Consider the following 23,963-nt stretch of genomic DNA (forward strand, 5'->3'; position numbering starts at 1 on the left):
GCAGCCATAGCATGCAGGTCTCCAGCCAAGTAATGTGTATTAAAACGCATATGCTACTGTCACATGTGGATGAATGCATATATTAGTGAAAACGACATACAAATATGCATTAAATCATGGAAAATTGCCTTGAAAATAATGTGTATATTGGGCAAAATTTGCACAAAAGTACTGATGAATTTTCATGAGAACTTTTTTTTACAAATGGCAAAACCGAAAATGTGGAGAACTGGACTTAAGAGTGGCAAGATGAGACATGGAGAGAAGTGGACAGATTCACCTGTTCCTATGCCTGAGATATGCATTTCAGATTCATCTGACTGTAATTTGTTTTAAACTGTTTTTATTATTGAATTTTCAGTTGCTATAACCTGCCCTGGGACCCTGCGGTGAAGGCCAGATAAGAAATTGAAATAATAATCATAGTAGCAAAAACAACTCTACCATGACGGGATTCTAGTGCCTCTTCCTGCTGCCTGTTATTTTCCCATCTTATAAATAATAATTGCCAGTAATAAATGGGAAAGCAATAACTTGTGCCCTTCTGTATCCTGCACAGGTTGCTCTGCTTATGTTCTTTCTTTCATCCTCCTCCAGGTAGATGAAAACCCTACAATGGCAACCCAGTTTGCAAAACGGGTATCAGCCCTGAAGGACAAGATACACTTCCGTTCAGTGCTGTTCTCGTGTCACGTCCGCAAGGTAAGGTGCCAGCAAGCACAGCTCACGACTCTGTCACTCCCTCCTGACTCAACGCCAAGCATAAATGCGCCACAAAGAAAAATTGGTTTAAGAGTAATTTCCTCTCCCTCGGGAGCCCTGGGAACTGTAAAGCTTGGAGGGGAGCCTCGGGAACTATAAACCTCTGAGGGGAGCCTTGGGAACTGTAAATCGCAACACTGTCACCAAACTATAATTCCCAGGATTTTTTGGAGGAAACATAATGTTATTAAATGTGCAGTGTGTACACAAGCCTGTGGTGCTCACATGCAACCCTGACACCCATTTTAGGCCCTTTGACATTGAACTTGGGTGCACACTGGGATTTGACCCCTCAAAGGTTAATACAGTACAGTTAAGGACAACAAAAATAAATTGCAAGTGATTTTATTGTATTGAAAGGGTAATTTCCATATCTATTCTGTTCTGAAGAACTTAGAGAGAAATAGGCTGAAGGATTGTGGGATCCATTGGGGAGGCTTGACGTGGCTTGCAGAAAAGGTAGGTCTGGATTTGTGGGGGAGGGAATCTAGTGAAGACAAAACTTTGGGAAGAAAAAGAAAGGCAGGAGAAGGAATTAAATTTGAATTGAAACAAGATGTTTTGGGGGAGGGGTAAGAGAAGAACAGAGCAGGAGAAAGAGCTGTTCTGTGCCAAACCCAGATGTTCTGAGGATTTTGATAAGGGGGGAGAGTTCTGTCATATCTCCCTGGGGCCATCCTGGTACAGGCACAGGGGCTAAAGCTGGATTCATTAATGACTTGTTCACATGTGATCTAGAGTTAGGGGAGAGCAGTGAGGTAGCCATGTTTGCTGATGATATGCCAGATTTTTCTGGGTGGCTAAAACAAAAAGCGATTGCGAAGCACTCCAAAAGGATCTCTCCAAATTGGCTGAATGGCCAGTAAAATGGCAAATGTAATTCAGTGCAAGGAAGTGCAAAGTGATGTGCACTTCGGGCAAAACAAAACAATATATTAATTTCGCGTATATACTCATGGGATCTGAACTCTGACCAGTAATGAGACCTTGGAGTCATAGTGGATTACTTTAAAAGAGGATTAGACAAATTCAGGGAGGATAAGGCTATCAATTGCTACTTGTCATGATGGCTGTATTCTACCTCTATGGTTGGAGGCAGTGTGCTTCTGAATATCAATTCCTGGGAATCGCAGATGGAGAGAATGTTGTTGCGCTCAGTCTTTATTATTATTATTATTTATTACATTTGTATACCGCCACATAGCCGAAGCTGTCTGGGCGGTTTACAAGACTTTGCTTGCAGGCTGCCTGTGGGCACCTGGTTGGCCACTGTGAGAACAGGATGCTGGACTAGATGGGCCCCCTTTGGCTGGATCCAGCAGCTGATGTTCAGTTTTGGTGCCATCATGCAGCCAAGGTAAACCACAGGATGAAAAAGTGATGGTTGTGGTTGCTTAATCCAATATGGCAGTCACAGAACAATCCAAAGGCCATATCCGGTATGACAGTCCATTGGAACAAACTGAGAAGCTGTTCTTCTGGAACCAAATCCCATCATGGCTGCCAGTCACTTACTAGCCAAGGCAGAGGTTGATAGGTGCTGGAACCAAAATGGAAATGGACTGCCTCCAAGTCGATTTTGACTTATGGCGCCCCTATGAATAGGGTGTTCATCCTAAGTGGTATTCAGAGGGGGTTGACCATTGCCTTCCTCTGAGGCTGAGAGGCAGTGACTGGCCCAAGGTCACCCAGGGAGCTTCATTTCTATGTGGGAATTCGAACCCTGGTCTCCCAGGTTGTACTCCAACACTCTAACCACTACGCCACACTGGCTCAAGAGACGCACAAAATATCATTATTTATTACTGTGAAGCATCTCAAAGCAATTTCACTGTACAATAAAACATATATAAAACATGTGCACATATAAGAACAGTTTCAAATCCAATGTAGATACTGACTAGGATAAAAAGGGGAAAGTCTTTCAACTTTCAGTTTTGCCAATGTGGTGCCCTCCAGATGTTTTGGACAACCCAATCCCATCAGCCTCATCGAGCATGGCTGTTCTGGCTGGAGCTGATGGGTAGAAGTACAAAACATTTGGAGAGCACCAGGTTGGGAAAGGATGGACTGTGCTGACACCCGAGCCTGACCTTCCAATAAAAACTGAATGCTGCCGTTGGTCGTGATTCTCTAGAATGCCATTGTTCTATCACTTGTCATCTCTATGATGAGAACCCCACGTGGGAAGCTCTTCATAGAATCATAGAATCGTAGAGTTGGAAGGGGCCTATAAGGCCATGAAGTCCAGCCCCTTGCTCGATGCAGGAATCCAAACCAAAGCATTCCCGACAGATGGCTATGTGGTATTTGGATGTACCACATGGGACTTTGACGGTGTGGACAGTCTTTTTTTCTGTTTCTGTGGCTGAAAGCGATGCCACAGCCCTCACATCCTGATGCACTAAGGACCACTGTGTTGCTTCTTCCTCTCCTTTGGGTTTTTCGGGCTTCCCCATGACCCCTTGCAGATCAACCGTTGTAACAAGAGCACGGACCGAGCCATTCTCATCACAGACCAGCACCTGTACAAGATGCAACCTCAGAAACAGTACAAAGTGATGAGATCCATACCTCTGAGCATGGTAAGAGGGACCTCTCCCGAATACTGGGCTTGGGGAGGAGGTGTGGCAAGTGGCTTTCATGGTCACTGATGTCACATTTCACAGACTGGGGTTCTTTTGCCAGTGTATTCTGCAACATGTCATGGACTCCAGAAGAGCGCATTAGTGACGCATTCATACTGGACTGCCCACGCGTCTTTCCACTGTATGAGTAGTTCTGCAATGCTTCCCCTGGCGGGCACACACTTCTACTCTGGCACAACAAAAGTGGGACAACCCCTCCCCGCCAGAGATCATTTGTGGTATGAAAAGTTGCAGGATTTCAGCAGGATATGGGACATGCATAGATTGGAAATGAGACACTATGACCCACTCCAAAACGTTTGCAGGCATGAACAATATGGAAAGCAGGATCACATAAACTGCCCCGATACAACTGCCTCTGCAGATACAGGGATTGAAGATGGGTGGCTCCATATCACTGGGGCAGTGAATCCATTCCGGGGTTTAGTCCGAACTTTCAAGAAGCTGTCCAAGGTGCTGAAAGTCATTGAAAGTTCAGGCTAAAACCCGGAGCAGATTTACTGCCCTACTGACATCAGAATCACCAGTCTCCACTGGATGCAGGGCACACCCTTGTGCCTGAATGAATCGTTCTGTGGAGAAGTCTGCCCCTTTGGGGATTTTTAGCTTGCTGGACTCAATGCCCTCTTTGAGATACAAAGCAACACCACCTCCAGTACACTGTTCCCTGTCCCTCCTACAGAGTTTATGTTCAGAGATGATCGTGTCCCACTGGTTCTCTCCATTCCACCACCAGGTTTTCATTATACCCAGTATATCAATGCTGTCCTCTAAGACCAAGCACTCCTGTTCCCCCACTTTTCCTCAGAGCCTTCTAGCATTTGTTGCTGATCACAAGCTGCATATGAGCCAACAGTGCAATGTGGCTGCAAAAAAGGCAAACACTATTTTAGGCTGCATTTGTAGATGTATAGTTTCCAAATCGCATGAAGTATTAGTTCCCCTCTATTCGGCACTGGTTAGGCCTTATCTTGGATATTGTGTCCAGTTCTGGACACCACATTTTAAGAAGGATACAGACAAACTGGAACAGGTTCAGAAGAGGGCAACGAAGATGATCAGGGGACTAGAAACAAAGCCCTGTGAGGAGACACTAAAAGAACTGGGCATGTTTAGCCTTGAGAAGAGAAGACTGAGGGGAGATATGATAGCACTCTTCAGGTACATGAAAGGTTGTCACATAGAGGCGGGACAGGCTCTCTTCTTGATCGTCCCAGAGTGCAGGACATGGAATAATGGACTCAAGTTGCAGGAAGCCAGATTTTGACTGAACATTAGGAAAAACCTCCTAACTGTTAGAGCCCTACAACAATGGAACCAATTACCTAGAGAGGTAGTGGGCTCTCCGACACTGGAGGCATTCAAGAGGCAGCTGGACAGCCATCTGTCAGGAGTTCTTTGATTTGGATTCCTGCATTGAGCAGGGGGTTGGACTCGATGGCCTCACAGGCCCCTTCCAACTCTACTATTCTATGATTCATTACTGTATAAACACTTGTATACAGTGTCTCCCTTCAAGTGCCTTTGGCACGTGTTTTGGCCTGTGGTGTTTTGGCAAATTCAGCAGTTTGCAGGTTAACCAGATATTAGATTTCCTTTCCTTTCAAAAGATCCCAGGTTCAGTCCCAAGTATCTTTATTAACTTAGCTACCTATTAGCTGCCGGACTAAGTTCAAGGTTCTGGTTTTGGTGTACAAAGCCCAATGCAGCTTGGGACCAGGATACCTGAAAGACCGTCTCATCTCTTATATACCCAGTCAATCACTGCGCTCTGCAAGTGAGGGCCTCCTGCAGATACCATCTTATCAGAAGGTCCGTTCCATGCAACATAGGAAGCAGGCCTGTAGTGTAGTGACGCCTACCCTGTGGAATTCCCTCCACTTAAATGTTAGACAGTTGCCATCTCTGTTATGTTTTGGGCGCCTATTGAAGACTTTCCTCTTTCAACAAGCCTTTTAAGTAGAGACCTTATCCCAGTCTGCGTCTGTGTTGGAACTGCTTTTTAGTACATTTTTAAACCTTTCTTTTTTTAAAAAAATAGATGTTTTTAAAAAGTGTTTTTAAAGATGTTTTGTTTTAATATATTTTAAAGTCTGTTTTTATGATGTTTTAAAGTGTTTTTCGTGCTTTTGTTTGCCACCCTGGGCTCCTGCTGGGAGGAAGGGTGGGATATAAATCAAATAAATAAATAAATAAGTTCTATTCTTTACCCAGAGCCACCTCCCTCATCTGCTCAAGTTCAGCTTTCTCCCACCTTCAAGCCTTTCAACATAGTCGTTCCTCTGGTTTTTGCCAGTCAGTTCCTCTGTTCGTGAGGTTCCCTTCCCCTTTTCTGAACCGCTTTAGAATCTGCTATGAATGAATGAGAGGCACCCTGTAATATGGCTTTATCAAGTTCTGTCCTCTACACATGCCAGGCTTCCCAACTTCAGGCTAGTTCTCAAAAACAGTGGATGAAGAGATAAACGGACTAATATATTTTTAAAGCTTTTTTCCCCAAAGAAAGATATTTTGAAGCTTTTTATTTTTTAAAAAAGATGTTTGGTTTTAATATGTCTTTAAGGATGTTTTGTTGTAATATTTAATGATGTCTTAGAGTGTTTTTAGTGCTCTTGTTTGCTTCCCTGGGCTCCTACTGGGAGGAAGGGTGGACTATATTATTATTATTATTATTATTATTATTATTAATAATAATAATAATAATAATAATAATAATAATAATAATAATCTCTCCGTGCACCTGGGGAAGACCCCTGCCTGAAAACATGGACAGCTGATGCCACTCAGTGTAGCGTAGACAGTGGTCAGCTTCCTGTGTTCTTAACTTGTCCAACTCCTTCCACTAGGACTGCACCCTCCCAGTTCTAGCTAATTCCAGCCAGAAAGTCTTCATGCTGCCACTCTCACTATCCAAAACTACAAGAGCACCTCCCACCTCTTTAGGTGAATTGCCCAGGCAGGGGGCTGCCAACACTACTAAGAAATATTCTTGTCCTTATGTCAAGGCCGTGATTGCTCATTCACAGTAATCGAGCCAAACTCACAGTGGTATCTGGTACCTGTTGCTTGATTAGTTTCAGACATTGTTTTGCTGTTGCCTTGGCTCCCTGGGTTCCATGTAGGAAAGAGATGGTGAAAACGTTTTGCAATTTGTTCATCCTGACAGGTGACTGGGCTGAGCCTGACCAGTGGTGTGGATCAGCTGATAGTCTTCCACACCCAGAACCATGATGGCCTGGTGGTTTGCCTCCATAAAATGCAGCCAGAAAATGACAACCGGGTTGGAGAGCTGGTGGGCGTTCTGGTGGACCACTTCAGAAGGTGGGTGGCTTGCAGGTGGGCGGTGGCGGGTGGGACAAGTTATTTATTAATTCCAGGATGGAGTTGAAATGGCTGTAGGCAAATCCACACAACACATTTAAAGCACCTTTAGTGGCTTTCCATCCAGAATCCTAAGAGCTGTAATCTACCCTACACAGAGCTACAGTGCCCAGGATTCTTTGTGGAAGGCCATGTGTTTTAAATGCATGGTGGGGATGTGACTTGTATCTGCAGATGGAAAACATACAGCTCTGCTCCAAACTTCCTGGATCACAGAGGCCCTGAGCTGTTTTCATCTTCCTTGCTGTGAAGCCTTTATAATGAGTTGCAGCATAATCCTTTTCCCCTCCACTGAAAAAACCCCTCCCGACAATTTCTCCCTGCAGGAGGGAGATATTATTAATGTAATTATTAATAACGATAATAACATGGATGGTGGTGATGGTGGTAATAATGTATAAAGCAGATTGGGGTTGATGTTAGCAACAAACTGTTAAGAGGGTAATGGGTCATGAAGCCCTTTCCTGCGCCAGTTGACACAGATGATTGCAGCCTCTGCGATTGCATTGCATACAAGCGGAGGAAAAACTGTATGCCAGTAGCATCATCCTTGAATGTGGATAAGAGTGCCTGTGTCAGTAGGGGGCACTGTCTAGAGCTAGCACTGCCCCCTTTTTCCTTCCCCCCCCTCAATTAATCCCCCACAGCAGGCACTGTGTGAAGACATGCAGGTCTGTTTCACCCTCCACTGTCTCTTGGGGAAACCACAATTCTGTGCTTGTGATAGATGGAGACACACGCACTCAGCCCCATCTGCAGTGGGATCAGAGAGAGACAGTCTTGACCCACTACCCTTGGGGCAGCCTGACGCAAATTTGGAGGGGGAGGAGGAGCCTGTCTTGGGGATTGGGGGGTGAAGGGCTGACCCAGACCCACACACACACTCTTTGCTTGCCTCACTCGTCTCCCTTCCTTAACGAGGGTTTGTGGCTGGAGGTGGCAGAGGGGAATGGTCTGAGTGTGGCCTTCAGAGAGTGGGCACTCCAGAAAGTTGCATGGCACAAGCCCTTATGAGGTATGCACATGACTGAAGTAACAGATGGATCAAGAGGTGAAAAGGAAAAAGTGTGCGTGAGGGGGTGTTGCGCTGTGTAAAATGGCTTCTGCAATTTTTTATTTTATTTTAAAGAACATTTATACAAATATGATAGACAGGTAAAATATACCCTTAGAAGCAAACTGTATTTATTTTATAAGTTATTTATTTATTTATTATTGCATTTATATATCGCCTCATAGCCGAAGCTCTCTGGGTGGTTTACAACAGACACAACTATAGACACAAAAACTGTAGACATATAACTTTATGTATACAGCCACGAAGCACATACAATTTTAGAAAAATATAGCATAATGCAGTGTTTATAGCCTTGCAAAACCACTGAGAGCAGATTTCCTATAAATAAAATTTGTAGAAGTATCTGTCTCAGGCTTATGCAGATCTGACAGTTTTCCTGCGCCTACGAGGTGCAAGCCCTATGAGCTGGCCTAACCCAACCTTCCCCAGGTTGGTGCCTTCCAGATGTTTGGAGTCTAACTCTCATCAGCCCTAGCCAGCATACCCATAAGATAGTGGGGCTGATGGGAGTTGGACTCCAAAATATCTGGAGGGCACCAACTTGGGACTGCCCCTCCCTCCTGGCCCCTTCCCTCCTTTTGAGCATGCCAAATTGGTCACTGTAGTAAGACGCTTACGAGTACAAAGCAGCAGTGGTGACTGGCGGCTCCATGTCAGTGGGCAGTAGAATCTGCTTGGGGTTTTATTCTGAACTTTCAGCACCTTGGACAGCTCCTTGGACTAAAATCTGCAGCGGATTCCAGTGTCCCACTGACACCGGACCACCAGCCAACACTGCAAAGCAGTTATGCTGACGTGTCTTTTAATAATCCTATCATGACCCCAGCAAGAAGGGCAAAGGAGGGGAATGTTTGCTCATAGATGAGTAAGAAACTGCAGGGTATTTGTGATTTGATTCCAGATTACTTTAAACAGAGCATTAGGCTGGGGTCTTGTCTATGCACAATTGTGAAAAAGCATACCTTGCCACAGAGGCTATTCCCGTGGCGCAGAACATCTATTTCCAACTGCTGTCAAAACCAGCAAACGGAGCAGCGCATACAAACACGAGGAAAAGGACCACACAAAGATATAAACCTGCCTTTATACTGAGTGCAGCCATTAGTGCAGGGATGGGGAACTTGTGGCCCACCCGACGTTGTGGGACTCGAACTCCCATCAGCACCAGCCGGTATGGCTAACGGCCAGGGATGATAGGAGTTGGAGTCTGGCAACATCTGGAGGCCCATAAACCCTGTTTTGTAAAAACATCAGAAGACACAACTTCAGAAGAGTTGTGGCCTCATCTCACCTAGCACTGTGAGAACTGGATGGTGGATGAGAGGAGCTGCTGGCCTGATCCAAGCAGGCTGTTCTTATGCTCTTAGGATTTGCTCTGGTGAAAGGGGGGCATAGCCTGGTGAGAGTCTCAAGGGCCAGATAGAAAAGGCCTAGAGGGCCATATTCAGCCCATAAGTGACAAGCTGCTCATCCCTCACCCCTTGGTGCCAGGAAGTCAAACCTTTAAGAAATGTGCATTTAATTCCAGTTAATGTTAGTTAATACTCTTCAAGCCTCTAACTGGGTTTCATTTCAGGGACTTCTATACATTTCTTCTCAGAGGTAAGCCCCACTGAGTTGCGTGGGATTTGCTTCAAATAAATGTGCATAGGACTGCAGCTTTAAAAAATGATTTGGTACCCACTTAGCATAATATCTCCTCCTGCTTTGAATATCTGTTTCCAAATATTAGGTGTGCATAGACAGTGCTGGAAGACAATGCAATTTTATTTATTTATTTATTTTGCTTAAATCAGGTATGTTTTATCTCATCGTTTCTATTGTATTTTTAATGTTTTTATTCTATGGTGGTTTTTTTTTAATGTGTTGAAAACAGCTTTGATGTTTTTAACAAAACAGCGGTCTACAAAATTTTTTTAAATAAGTAAATAAATAAGAACTCACACCACAGTCTGTTCCCATGGATACAGAGCAACCTTCCCCAATCTGGTGGCTTCCAGATGTGTTGAAAGTCTAGCCTCAGCCAGCACACAAAACATCTGGAGATCACCAGGTTGAAGAAGGCTGGCGTACATACAGAGCTCTTTTTCCCTTCCCTCACGGTACAAGGATGTGAGGACACCCAATTAACGTGATTGGCATAACGCTGTGTGGTTCTCCACACAATGCATAATTAACTTTTTTGGAACTGCAAGAACACAATGGGTTTAAAAATGGATCAGACATTCTTAGAATTCTTACATAAGAACATATTGGGGCATGTGCTACTCACAGGGGAGTGAGGGGGAAAGGGTGGGAGGCCAATGTATACCGAGGCTGAGCGGCAGATGCTGGTGGAGAGCTAGGGGCAGGTCATGTCAGGTAAGAGGAACCAGAGAGAGATGCGTAATATCTGTCCCTCGTTCCAGGCCTGCCCGGAACCAACAGATAGCTGGGGGATGCTTGACTCCATACTCCGGCCTTCGAGTGCTGCTGTGCAATGCCAGGTCTGTCACCCAGAAAACATCCCTCATCCATGATATGATACTGGATGAGGGCGCAGACCTGGCATGTATTACGGAAACCTGGCTGGATGAAGCTTCTGTTCCTATTCTGGCTGCCATGTGCCCAGCTGGGTTTTCGTATGCACAGCAGCTGAGGGTCGGTAGTCGGGGAGGGGGAGTGGCGGTTATCTATCAAAGGTCCTTGGTTCTCGCCAGACCCCCACTCTATGAGACCAAGGTGGCAGATTGCATGTACTGGAGGTTGGGACCAAAGGGCAGTCTAGGGATTCTGCTCGTGTACCATCCACCCCGCTGCACGACGGACTCTCTAGCCGAGGTGCTGGGGGTGGTCTCGGATGTACGGGTGCAGTCCCCAAACCTTTTGGTATTGGGGGACTTCAACGTGCATTCGGAGGCCAGTCTCACTGGAGCACCTCGGGACTTCTTGGAAACCATGGCTTCCTGGGAGCTGCACCTTATTTCAATGGGTCCCACCCATGTAGCCGGTCATGCACTTGACCTTGTGTTTGTCTCGGGAGAAGAGGGGAGTGGTCTGAAAATTGGGGATACATCCATCACCCCCTTGTCATGGTCAGACCACTACCTGGTGAGGATGGACCTTTCGCTGCCACAAACCCTCTGTGGGGTTGAAGGGCCCATTAAGATGGTCCGCCCCAGGCGTCTGATGGATCCTGATGGATTCCTGAATGCGCTTGGGGATACTTTGGAGCAAGCACACAGCCACTCGGCTGAAGCCCTGGTGGAGGGCTGGAATGCCGCAATCACCGGGGCACTAAACCGAGTGGCTCCAAAACGCCCTCTCCCCCTGAACAGAACTCAGACGGCACCGTGGTTTACCCCACGGTTGCGAACTCTGAGGCGGGAGGTGAGACGGCTAGAGCACCGGTGGCGAAAGTCTCGCTCTGAGGATGATCGAACACTGGTTAGAGCTGCTGCTGCAGCCTATCATGTGGCAATAAGGGCAACAAAAAAGGATTTTTATACTGCCTCTATTGCATCTGCAGAGTGCTGTCCCAGAAGACTATTCCAAGTGGTCCGGAGCCTGGTCGGTCCAGTTGCTCCGGAACCAATGGAACATGATAAGGTCTCCTGTGACGAGTTTGCTAAACACTTTGCGGATAAAATCGATCGTATTAAAAGCGATATTCCATACACTGTGGATACAGGGAGTGAGCCAGAGGTGATCAGTGTTGCGTCGGTGGCGTGGGATCGGTTCCAGCTTCTTCCTTCTGATGAAGTGGACAAGGTGCTTTCAACTCTAAAGCCGACCACCTGCCTACTTGACCCTTGCTCTTCGTGGCTCATTATGAGCTGCAAAGATAGACTGGGAGAGGATCAAGCTGATGGTAAATACATCGCTTGAAGAGGGAGTAATGCCATCAGCGCTCAAGGAGGCGACAATAAAACCAATCTTAAAAAAGCCCTCCTTGAACCCTCAAGATTTGAACAACTTTCGCCCAGTCTCAAATGTGCCATTCTTAGGCAAGGCAGTTGAGCGGGTGGTGGCTAAACAGCTGCAAGCACACTTGGAAGAAGCGGATTATCTGGATCCATTTCAGTCGGGCTTCAGACCGGGACATGGGACTGAAACAGCCTTGGTCGCCTTGGTAGATGATATGAGAAGGGCATGGGATAGAGGCGAATGCACCTTCCTTGTCCTCCTCGATCTCTCAGCGGCTTTTGATACCGTTGACCACACTATCCTCTTGGACCGCCTGCAGAGGTTAGGTATTGGGGGCACTGTATTGCAGTGGTTCCATTCCTTCCTCTCTGGGAGATACCAAAGAGTAGCACTGGAGGAGGAGGTTTCAGATCCCTGGCCCCTCACTTGTGGGGTGCCACAGGGTTCTATCCTTTCTCCAATGCTTTTTAACATCTATATAAAGCCGCTGGGAGCAATCATCAGGAGATTTGGGCTGCAGTGTCATCAGTATGCAGACGACACGCAGCTCTATCTCTCATTTAAATCTTCACCAAGGTTGGCTGTGGAAACCATGTCCAAGTGTCTGGAGTCGGTGAGTGGCTGGATGGGAAGGAATAAGCTGAAGCTGAATCCTGACAAAACCGAAGTGCTGTTTGTGGGAGACAAGGGAAGGCTGGGAGATATAGACCTGGTGCTTAACGGGGTACGACTGCCCCTGAAAGACCAGGTCCATAGCCTGGGGGTCATTCTTGACTCCCAGCTGTCCATGGAGGCTCAAGTGTCGGCTGTGAGCTGGGCAGCTCTGTATCAACTTCATCTGATACGGAGGCTACGCCCCTACCTTCCCAATCATCTGCTCCCACCGGTGGTGCATGCCCTGATCACCACTCGCCTAGACTACTGTAATGCGCTCTATGTGGGGTTACCCTTGAAAACGGTTCAGAAGTTACAGCTGGTACAGAATGCAGCGACGCGTCTGATTGCAGGCAGCCGCCGTAGAGATCGCATCACTCCTGTGCTGAAGGAGTTGCATTGGTTACCGGTTGTGTACCGAGCCCAATTCAAGGTGTTGGTCTTAACCTTTAAAACCCTATACGGTTGTGGCCCAGCTTATCTGAAGGAGCGCCTCCAGCATTGACAGGGATGCCGCTCAACAAGATCAGCCTCAGAAGACCTTCTCTGGATCCCACCAGTCAAAACAGCTAGACTGGTGAGGACTCGAGAGAGGGCCTTCTCAATAATAGCCTCCACCCTATGGAATTTTCTCCCAAATGATCTATGCCATGCCCCGTCTATAATGAGCTTCCGCCAGACCCTGAAGACCTGGTTTTTTACGCAGGCTTTTGGGACGGATTAGTTTTTATTGTTTTTTAAATTTTTAACTGTTTATGTACTGTTTTATCTTGTACGTCGCCCAGAGTGGCTGGACAACCAGCCAGATGGGCGACTAACAAATTTAATAATAATAATAAGAAGAAGAAGAGCCTGCTGGATCAGGCCAGTGGCCCATCTAGTCCAGCATCCTGTTCTCACGGTGGCCAACCAGGTGCCTGGGGGAAGCCCGCAAGCAGGACCCGAGTGCAAGAACACTCTCCCCTCCTGAGGCTTCCGGCAACTGGTTTTCAGAAGCATGCTGCCTCTGACTAGGGTGGCACAGCACAGCCATCACGGCTAGTAGCCCTTGATAGCCCTGTCCTCCATGAATTTGTCTAATCTTCTTTTAAAGCCATCCAAGCTGGTGGCCATTACTGCATCTTGTGGGAGCAAATTCCATATTTTAACTATGCGCTGAGTAAAGAAGTACTTCCTTTTGTCTGTCCTGAATCTTCCAACATTCAGCTTCTTTGAATGTCCACGAGTTCTAGTATTATGAGAGAGGGAGAAGAACTTTTCTCTATCCACTTTCTCAATGCCATGCATAATTTTATGCACTTCTATCATGTCTCCTCTGACCCGCCTTTTCTCTAAACTAAAAAGCCCCAAATGCTGCAACCTTTCCTCGTAAGGGAGTCGCTCCATCCCCTTGATCATTCTGGTTGCCCTCTTCTGAACCTTTTCCAGCTCTATAATATCCTTTTTGAGATGAGGCGACCAGAACTGTACACAGTATTCCAAATGCGGCCACACCACAGATTTATACAATGGTATTATGATATCGGCTGTTTTATTTTCAATACCTTTCCTAATTATTGCTAGCATGGAATTTGCCTTTTTCACAGCTGCCGCACACTGGGTCACCATTTTCATCATGCTGTCCACTACAACCCCGAGGTCTCTCTCCTGGTCGGTCACCGCCAGTTCAGACCCCATGAGCGTATATGTGAAATTCAGATTTTTTGCTCCAGTATGCATAATTTTACACTTGTTTATATTGAATTGCATTTGCCATTTTTCCGCCCATTCACTCAGTTTGGAGAGGTCTTTTTGGAGCTCTTCGCAATCCCTTTTTGTTTTAACAACCCTGAACAATTTAGTGTCATCAGCAAACTTGGCCACTTCACTGCTCACTCCTAATTCTAGGTCATTAATGAACAAGTTAAAAAGTACAGGTCCCAATACCGATCCTTGAGGGACTCCACTTTCTACAGCCCTCCATTGGGAGAACTGTCCGTTTATTCCTACTCTCTGCTTTCTGCTTCTTAACCAATTCCTTATCCACAAGAGGACCTCTCCTCTTATTCCATGACTGCTAAGCTTCCTCAGAAGCCTTTGGTGAGATACCTTGTCAAACGCTTTTTGAAAGTCTAAGTACACTATGTCCACTGGATCACCTCTATCTATATGCTTGTTGACACTCTCAAAGAATTCTAATAGGTTACTGAGACAGGACTTTCCCTTGCAGAAGCCATGCTGGCTCTGCTTCAGCAAGGCTTGTTCTTCTATGTGCTTGGTTAATCTAGCTTTAATCATACTTTCTACCAGTTTTCCAGGGACAGAAGTTAAGCTAACTGGCCTGTAATTTCCGGGATCCCCTCTGGATCCCTTTTTGAAGATTGGCGTTACATTTGCCACTTTCCAGTCCTCAGGCACAGAGGAGGACCCAAGGGACAAGTTACATATTTTAGGTAGCAGATCAGCAATTTCACCTTTGAGTTCTTTGAGAACTCTCGGGTGGATGCCATCCGGGCCCGGTGATTTGTCAGTTTTTATATTGTCCATTAAGCTTAGAACTTCCTCTCTCGTTACCACTATTTGTCTCAGTTCCTCAGAATCCCTTCCTGCAAATGTTAGTTCAGGTTCAGGGATCTGCCCTATATCTTCCACTGTGAAGACAGATGCAAAGAATTCATTTAGCTTCTCTGCAATCTCCTTATCGTTCTTTAGTACACCTTTGACTCCCTTATCATCCAAGGGTCCAATCGCCTCCCTAGATGGTCTCCTGCTTTGAATGTATTTATAGAATTTTTTGTTGTTGGTTTTTATGTTCTTAGCAATGTGCTCCTCAAATTCTTTTTTAGCATCCCTTATTGTCTTCTTGCATTTCTTTTGCCAGAGTTTGTGTTCCTTTTTATTTTCTTAACACTCTTTGGATTATCACTTTCACTGAAAGATACATCTGTTGAAAAGGAGGGCTCGATTCATTTGTGGGCTTTGCTTCAATCCTCTCTTCTCCTCAGTGGAGCAGCTCAAGGTCATAATCTGAACTAGGCAAACATTTCTGGTTGAAGACTGACCCATGCTCTGGTCATCATGTGGAATGCAGCTCTTTAGGACAGCAGTGGAGAACCTCACCAACTCTCATTAGCCCCAGCAACCACGGCCCGTGGTCAGGGGTGATGGTAGTTGTAGTCCAGCAACACCTGGAGAGCCACAGGTCTCCCACCTCCACTTTAGAAGATTCAGATTAGCCCACGGAATGATTAGATCAATTTCCCCCCTTGTGCCCTGTGAAGCTCACTTGTCAGGAGCGGCGGTTGGTGGCTCCATGTCCGTGGGGCAGTGGAATGTGCTCTGGGCTTTACTTCAGACTTTCAGGGAGCTCTCTAAGATGCTTATCTTGGACAGCTCCTTGAAAGCTCCGACCAAAACCTGGGATGGATTCCACAGCCCCACTGATTTGGAGTCACCATCTGGCACTGCTTGTCATTCAGTGTAAATACTGGAGAGTGGCAAATTGGTGGCAGGAAATTTTGGCTAGGCAAAAACGGCCTGGCTGCTGGATTGGACCAAAAGCCTACCTTGGTTCAGCATCTTGTTTCTCACAATGACCAACCAGATGCCTCTAGGAAGCCTGCAAGCATGACGTGAGCACACCACCTTTTTACGCACCTCTTCACCCTGGCCTTTGAAACCTGAGGTGCGTATTTTAGGACCCACCCTATTTTGTGATTTTAGGTTGTTTTTAATTGTTTTTAATGCTGTATTTTAAAATCGTTGTGACCACCCTGAGACCATTGGGTGAAGGACAGGTCATCACCATCATTATCATCCTTGCCCTATTTGAGTTCTCCAGCATACTGCCTCTGATCCTGGAAGTATATCCTGTAACAATAGTGGCCAGTAGCCATTGCTTTACTCAGTGCATATGTAGCTTACGGAACTTGTGCTTTAAAGATGGTCAGGGCTAGTAGTCATGAGGGCTATATGGAACCTCCAGCTTCAGAGGCAGTGTACCTCAGAATGCCAGTTGATGGCCAACTCTAGGGGATAGCTGTTGCCTTTGGCGGGGTTGGGTGGCTCTTGCGGGAAAACAGGGTGCTGGCCTTGACAGACCTTTGGTCTAATCCAGCAGGGCTATGTTTATGTGATAGATGTTGTGTCATAGAAACATAGAAAGTTGCCTTTTTTATTATTATTATTATTTATTTATTTATACCCCGCCTTTTGACCAAAGGCCCTTAAGGCTGCTTACAAAAAACACAAATATAAAAACACAATATAAAATACATCAATAAAACAATACAATTTACAAAATACAATTTACAAAAGTTAAATAACTGCTCTTAGGCTAACAATGTAAAATGCTTATACTGAGTCAGACCACGCTGGTGTTGTCTACTCTGACTGGCAGTGGCTTTTTGGGGCAGGGGAGATCTCCAGTTGCCGGAGATTGAAGCCAGGACCTTTTGTACGCAGAGCCGATGCTGAGCCCCTGAGCTACCTCCCTTCCCTTTGGCTACTCTTCATTTGGAGGGCCTTTCAGTGGCAGCCTCGGGGTGTGCGCGTGATTTGTAATTGTATCCGTGACGGCAGAGAGGGCAAGGCGGGCTGGATGAGGGCATGTCTGGGCTCTTCCCCATTGCAGCCGGTGACAGATGGGGTCCTTCGCAAGGAGCCTCCATCCTGCAGGGTCAAGCCATCACCATCTGCTTACGGCAGCTGGTGGCACACGCCGCCGGCATCTGACCGGGTGTGGAGGAGACAAGAGCGACAGAAGCAGAGGCCAGGCTGGGAGGGGGCAAAGGAGGGGGAGGAGGGGGGTGCATCTCCCTGGAGCTTTTCAAAGGGGATTGTCAGGAATTACTGCACAGTCCTGGCAGGTTGAAAGTGATGGACTGCCAGGCAGCTGTCAGCTGCTAGGCTGGGCACGGGGCGGGGGGAGGCTCTCCAGGGGGATATGTACAGAAGTCTCACATGCAGAGAGCAGATAAACAGCAGGTTTCAGAACCTGCACACCCCCAAGAACAGCAGGAGCTGGAGCTGTGAAGCATCTGGCCTCAAACTCAGAATTTGGCCGCTCCAGGAGCGCCCTCCCAATATCAACTCTTCTGCCCACAAGTTGCTGGCTGTGACTGAGGAGCAGGACCCAGAAATAGGTAGACCTAAAATATATAGACAGCTCGTTATTAGGAGAGCAGACATGGAGGGAGGAGAGAGAGAGGGCTGTGGGGGTTGCAAGTTTGTGTGATTCATAGAATAGTAGAGTTGGAAGGGGCCTATAAGGCCATCAAGTCCAACCCCATGCTCAATGCAGGAATCCAAATCAAATCATTCCCGACAGATGGCTGTCCAGCTGCCTCTTGAATGCCTCCAGTGTTGGAGAGCCCACTACCTCCCTAGGTAATTGTGTGGTGAGTGTGTGCTGTGTGTATGAGAGCTAAAGCAAGTGTGTGTGGTGGCCCTGGTCGCTTTGCCCACGCCCACTGCTGGCATGCGGCCCTCGAAGGGTTTCCAACTGTGAATGTGGCCCTTGGGCTGAAAGTGTTTAGTCACCCCTCTCCCTGCTGCCTGAGCTCTCTTCTTAACTGGTGATCTGGGATTTGAATGTGGGACATTTTTGTAACGCTCTGCTGTACCACTGAACAGTATCCCCTTGCTAATAACATGGATGATTTATTTCACGTGTAGTCCATTCTCTCTCCATTCTTGGGAATCAAGGCAATAGCATTTCATGGCAGTTTCCCCTCCTCCCCAAAAACACCCCTCCAGATCTCATCTCTCTCTACCTTAAAGCCTTTAGCCCTTTAAGATAAAGGGCTTTGTGAAAGGATCTGAAGGCTGTGGGTCTCCCGTCCCTCTTACAAAAGAGAAGGGAGGGCTTTGGAGAGGAGCTGGCCACGGTGCTGAATAACAAAGGCCTGGCCAGCCTACATTGAAAATGGAAATGGACTGCCTTCGAGTCGATCCCGACTTATGGCTACCCTATGAATAGGGATTTCATGGTAAGCTGTATTCAGAGGGGGTTTACCATGGCCTCCCTTTGCGGCTAGTCCTCCCCAGCTGGCTAGGGCCTGCTCAGCTTGCCACAGCTGCACAAGCCTGCGCCTTCCTTGTCCGCAATTGCCAGCTGGGGGGCAACTGGGCTCCTTGGGACGATGCAGCTTGCCCACGGCTGCACAGATGGCAGGGTATGTAACTCCTGAGCCACTCCCTGTGGGGTGATCTTTAGCTGGCCCTTGACACCCAGGAGACACGGGCGGGGATTTGAACTCACAGACTCTGGACTCCCAGCCAGGCCCTCCTCCCCACCGTGCTATACCAGCCTACATTGAAAGCTGCCTTATACGGAACCAGACCAATGGTCCACCTAGTTCAGTGTTGCCTACACTGACTGGCAGTGGCTTCCCAGGGTTTCAGAAAGGGGTCTCTACCAGGCCTACCTGGAGATGCTGCCGGGAATTGAATCTGTGACCTTCTGCACGCAAGGCAGGTGCTCTATCCTGAGCCATGGCCCTTCCCAATAGCCCACTTTTGTATTCCCACTTTCCACCCATCATCCATAGCAGTTTGTCATAGTAGGATTGGCCAGAGGCATATTGTCAGCACAAGTGGTTGTGCTATTTGATGTGGAGGCTTGCTCCAGCATCACTCGTCACATCTGGCTGGAGTCTTTGACATCAGTCCCAAGATCACCGAATCACAGAGTAGGAAGAGATCTCAAAGATCATCAGGTTCACTCCCTTGTCAATGCAGGATAGCCACTCTTGCCATATCCCTGATTCGTAGTCACCCAGCTGCTGCTTAAGAGCTTCTCTTGAAGGTGAGTCCACCATCTTCAGAGGCAGCCTGCTTTGCTGTTGAGCAGCTTATACTGTCACCTCCCTGAAAGTTCAGCCAAAACCCCGGAGCGGATTCACTGCCCCACTGACATTGGAGCTGCCAGTTGCCACTGGTCAGGAAGTTCTTAACATCTAGTCTAAATCCCCTTTCGTGTAACTTGAACTTCTTGGTTCAAGTCCTCCCCTCTGGAGCAACAGAAAACAAATTTGCTCCATCATGTATGGAACAACCCTTTATATATTTGAAGATGGCTATCATATCACCTCTTAATAATCTCTTCTCCAGGCTTAATGTACCCAAGTCCTTCATCCTTTCCCCATGGGACTTGGTCTCCAGACCCCTTTGTTACCCAAAGAACAGCAAAGACTTGTGGGCTAGTCCTGGTTAGAATGGAAATGCAACCCCCCAAAAAACCTAAATCCTACTCAGAGTAGACCCATTAAAATCAATGAACCTGTTAGTAATATCTATTAACTTCAGTGGGTCTACTTTGAGTAGGACTAGCATTGAATACCATCCTATATAACTCTGACTTGCTTTCTGTAACTGGGTAATAGCTACACTCTAATGATCCACTCCAGTATATAGTCACTCTACCAAATTAAAGTGGTTTTACAGTCATTCCCTCTTCCCAGGGGATTTCTAATAGGGGATAGTTTCTGTCATATACTGAAGATGCACCCTGGTCTTTGACACTTGATGTGTGTGTATGTGTGTATTCATAAATTATTGCAATCTCTCCACAGACCTTATGGTAAAGGGCAGATAAGAGATCAAATAATAAATAATAATTCTCAGCATCTCACCATACTTCAATTCCCAGGATTCTTTGGAGATAAAAGCATGAGAGTTAAACTTGTGTAAAACTGGTTAAACTGATATAAAACCAGTTAAACTAGTATGTAACAATATTGTGTGGGTCTGGGTGAAAAGAAGGTAGATCAGGATCTACTGGTAGATCTCTGGGTGATTTGAAGTAAATCAGTGAAGATTTCTGTCTCACAGTAGTTTAATGACAACAACAGACTGACTCCCCACACACCCCAAATATACTGCTGAAATGAAGAAGGCTGAAAAGAGGTACTCATGAGTGGATATTTGCCTGGGAGGGCTGTGAGCTCAGTTCAGTTCGTGTATTGAAAACAAATTCCTGGGTTCAGAATCCTTAAATTTTAAGTGTATGTCTTTTATACCAATCTCCAGTTGGTGGATCTTGAGGTTCTAGCAAAAAGGCAAAGTAGATTCTGCATGTCTGAGGTCTGCCCACCTCTAGCAGAGTCTGACTCCTGCAATGTTGTGTTGATATACAAAGCCCTGAACAACCTGGGTCCAGTATACTTTAAGGACCACCAGAGCCTTTATATTCCAGTCCGCTCACTGTGATCATCCTGAGGAGTGCTGTTAGTTGTCCCCCACATTACAGAAGCTGGGCATGGGTGTCACTGGTCCCATGCTGTGGAACACTCTTCCCGCAGAGACACGCCAGACATCTTTGCCTTTGACTTTCAGGCGTCTCTTGAAGATTTTTTATGTTGAGAAGCCTATGCAGTTGTTTAAAATTTTCTTGAGTTGCCAGCCACTTTAATAATTGTTCTGTATTGCTTTTAAAGGTATTATTAGCCACTCTTTTTTACAAAAAGTAACCCAAAGCAACTTATAAAATAGTACAAAGATTGAAACAAGTATAAAGCCAAAACAAAAAAGAAATCTAAAATCACATCTATACATAGAAAAGGCAAGTCTAACGCATCCCACCCACTGAAAAGAGGCCACAAATATCTAAAAACCCTCCAAATTAAGAGCAAAAGCCAGGGTACACATTTTTGCCTAGAGCCTAAAAGTAGATAGTGATGGTGCCAAGCATAGCTCCCTGAGGAGAACATTCCACAAGCAGGGAGGCACCACGGAAAAGCCCCCGTCTTGCATTGCCGCTCCTTGCACTCTATATGTTGCTGTACACTGCCTTGATGTTTTGTGAGAGGGTGGTATATAAATACTTTTACAAAGAAATAAAAATGTTAGCACAGGACCTCCTGATATATTAATGGGCCACAAGAGCTGTGGGCCTCATGATTTCGGATACGCTCGTCTTTTTAGGGACAGGAGTGTGTATTTTTAAATACAGATGAAAAACAATGCATAATTAACACAAGTTGCATGAAAATTGTGTGAAACAGACTGGACATGTTCCACTTTCCTTTTGATACCATTTGTGCAGTTTCCAAGTGCGAGACTTGAAGCAACAGCTCTTTGAGATACGGTTGCCTGTTAGCTGAGACTTTCATTTACACTTCTTAAGTGGTAGCAGTGAAAACGTGTCCTTGCAAATAAAGGTGCTTCCACAGGGAGAGAATTATTCTCATCTGTGGGGCGTACAACTACATTTATTTATTTATTTACAAGAATTCTTACCCACCCTTCACATAAGAGGCCAGCTCAGGTTGAATGTGAATGTGTACTGCCTTAAAGTCGATTCCGACGTATGGCGACCCTATGAATAGGGTTTTCATGAGGCTGAGAGGCAGTGACTGGCCCAAGGTCACCCAGTGCGCTTCATGGCTGTGTGGGGATTCGAACCCTGATCTCCCAAGTCATAGTCCAACACTTTAACTACTACACCACACTGGCTCTCAGGGCAGGTTACAACAATGCAATATACAGTGGCAAAAATAGCTAAAACTGTTACAATTATTAAAACACGTAAACTGTTCCAAATGGAACAGTGCACTGTACAGTCAGCAGAAGAGGTGGGTCCCACAAAACAAAATACCTGAGCTGTCCAAAGGCCCAGGGTAAAGAGGTGCATCTTCAACGTACGGCAAAAGCTGTACAATGAAGATGCCAGGTGCCCCTCTCTGGGGAGGGAGTGCCACAATTTAGGGGTGCCACAGAGAACTCCTTCTCCCAGACTCCCATTCCCCAACCTTCGCAGAGTAGTGGAACTAGCAAGAACCTCCTCTCCCCATTTGGTAGGAATGAAGATGGTCTTTCAGATATTTGGGGCCTAAACTGTTTAGGGCTTTACATGCTAATGTGAGCCCCTTCAGTGGTCTGATGCCAGGACTGGAGATGCTTTTTTGCAGAGCTTGGAAAAGTTACTTTTTAAAACTACAACTCCCATCAGCCCCAGTCAGCATGGACGCTGGAGTGGTCTGATGGGATTTGTAGTCCAAAAAGAGTAACTTTTCCAAGCTCTGCTTTTTTGTGTGTCCTTCTCCTGATACACATTTTTGCATAGATTTCTGTTGCTGTTGTAGAACTGTGTTGAAAATGTCAGATACATGCAAACTTTGAGGGATAGCTGTGTTCTGGTTTCCACATTGGTTCAGGAAGTGCAAATTATGGAGGTTTGCACACAAGCTGTCCCATCCCTTTGCGAAGGTGACGGCAAGGGCCAAGAAGCTGAAAAGGGTGAGCTAAAAATACATATACTGATTTGAACTAACCCATCAGCTCTTAACTTCTCCTTTTACCTTACTGTCCAGTGTTCGGGCAGGAATGGGAAACGGCTAAAATTTGAATCCTGTCCTCGTCTGCTTATGCAGCTCCTTCCAGTTTGGGGTCGCCTGCAGAGTCACCGAGCACCCACTTCTTCCTCTCTAAAGGCAGACTAGGGAAACTCGCTGCCCCACTTTGCAGATGTCTGGGAGCCAGGGAGATGGTTGCTAGGGAACTGCCAGAAAGCTCATTAACAGCTGAGATTAAATAGGGAGCTTGGGTGGAAGAGGAGAGAGGGGTGGAGGAAAGGAAAGAAAGTGTCCAGGTGGGAGTGGGGAGGGGGGAGAGGAAAGAAGCACTCACAGGTGCTGAAACCGCATTGAGAGGCAGGCCAGTGTAGCCCACGGTGCCCCTCTAGTAGGGATGGGGAGGAGAGGGGAGGGAAGAATCCAGTTCACTTTGCAGGTAAAGGTGAACTCACCTAATTCTCACTTTCCGAAACAATATGCAAATCAAAACGCAGCCATCACTTGAAATGCCTGCTTATCCAGATTTTGCAGCGCAGCTGTCCGGACAAGCCACACGTACAAAAATGCATATACTAAAGGGTGCATTATCAATGCAGGTATGGGTGAAAACAGCAGACAAAAAAGGCATTGTACGAGTGAGGGGGAATGGCTTTGCAAAAATGCTTGTATCCGGGGAAACTGCATATCAAATGTGTATAGTCGGAGAAATTTGCGCAAAGATCTGATGGATTTTGTGAAAATGTCTTTTTTTTATGCAAACCACTGTGGCAAGGTGGAGAACAGAATTTAAGACTTAAACAATGAGAAATTGAAACGGACAGATTCACCCCTTCCTTCTCTCTCTATAGCAGCCTCCGCTAAGTTGGTCTATGAGTTTTGGTTTTGGACTGTGAGTCCCATCAGCCCAGCTTGCTTGTAGTCCAAAACGTCTGAAGGACACCAGCTTGGGGGAGGCGCCTCTACCCAGTTTTCATTGTTCTGGCCTCTGCATCTATGGAAACAGAACATCAGGATCCGAGGGCAGCTGGGCGTTTCTGCTCAGCTCAGTGGAACCTCATTTGCACCTGGTGAGAGGCCAGCAGCAGTCTCCTATCATTAATTAACCGAAAAGCGAATTATGTGCTGATTTTCAAGCAGCTTACATTAAATATATATGCGTGTGTGTTTAAAAAAGCTAAAACTAAAAATTTAATAGAACAGCCCCTCTACCTCTCCGCCCCACCCCCAAATCACTGCAGCCTACTGTTGAAATGCTTTCCA

The 23,963-nt window shown here is 46.4% G+C and overlaps 1 protein-coding gene across 2 annotated transcripts in view; it reads left to right on the forward strand.

The window, feature by feature from the left end:
- The window catches only part of MYO1G (myosin IG), a 113,110-nt gene that overhangs the window by 72,189 nt on the left and 16,958 nt on the right, over positions 1-23,963 (forward strand). For both annotated transcript variants that reach the window (XM_061586918.1, XM_061586920.1), the window contains 3 exons: positions 598-702; positions 3,234-3,347; positions 6,577-6,731. In XM_061586918.1, coding sequence (XP_061442902.1) covers positions 598-702; positions 3,234-3,347; positions 6,577-6,731 — 374 coding nt within the window. The remainder of the gene's footprint in view (positions 1-597; positions 703-3,233; positions 3,348-6,576; positions 6,732-23,963) is intronic.

The sequence above is a fragment of the Rhineura floridana genome, chromosome 10 (genome assembly GCF_030035675.1).
Source record: "Rhineura floridana isolate rRhiFlo1 chromosome 10, rRhiFlo1.hap2, whole genome shotgun sequence".
Classification (NCBI taxonomy): Eukaryota; Metazoa; Chordata; class Lepidosauria; order Squamata; family Rhineuridae; genus Rhineura; species Rhineura floridana.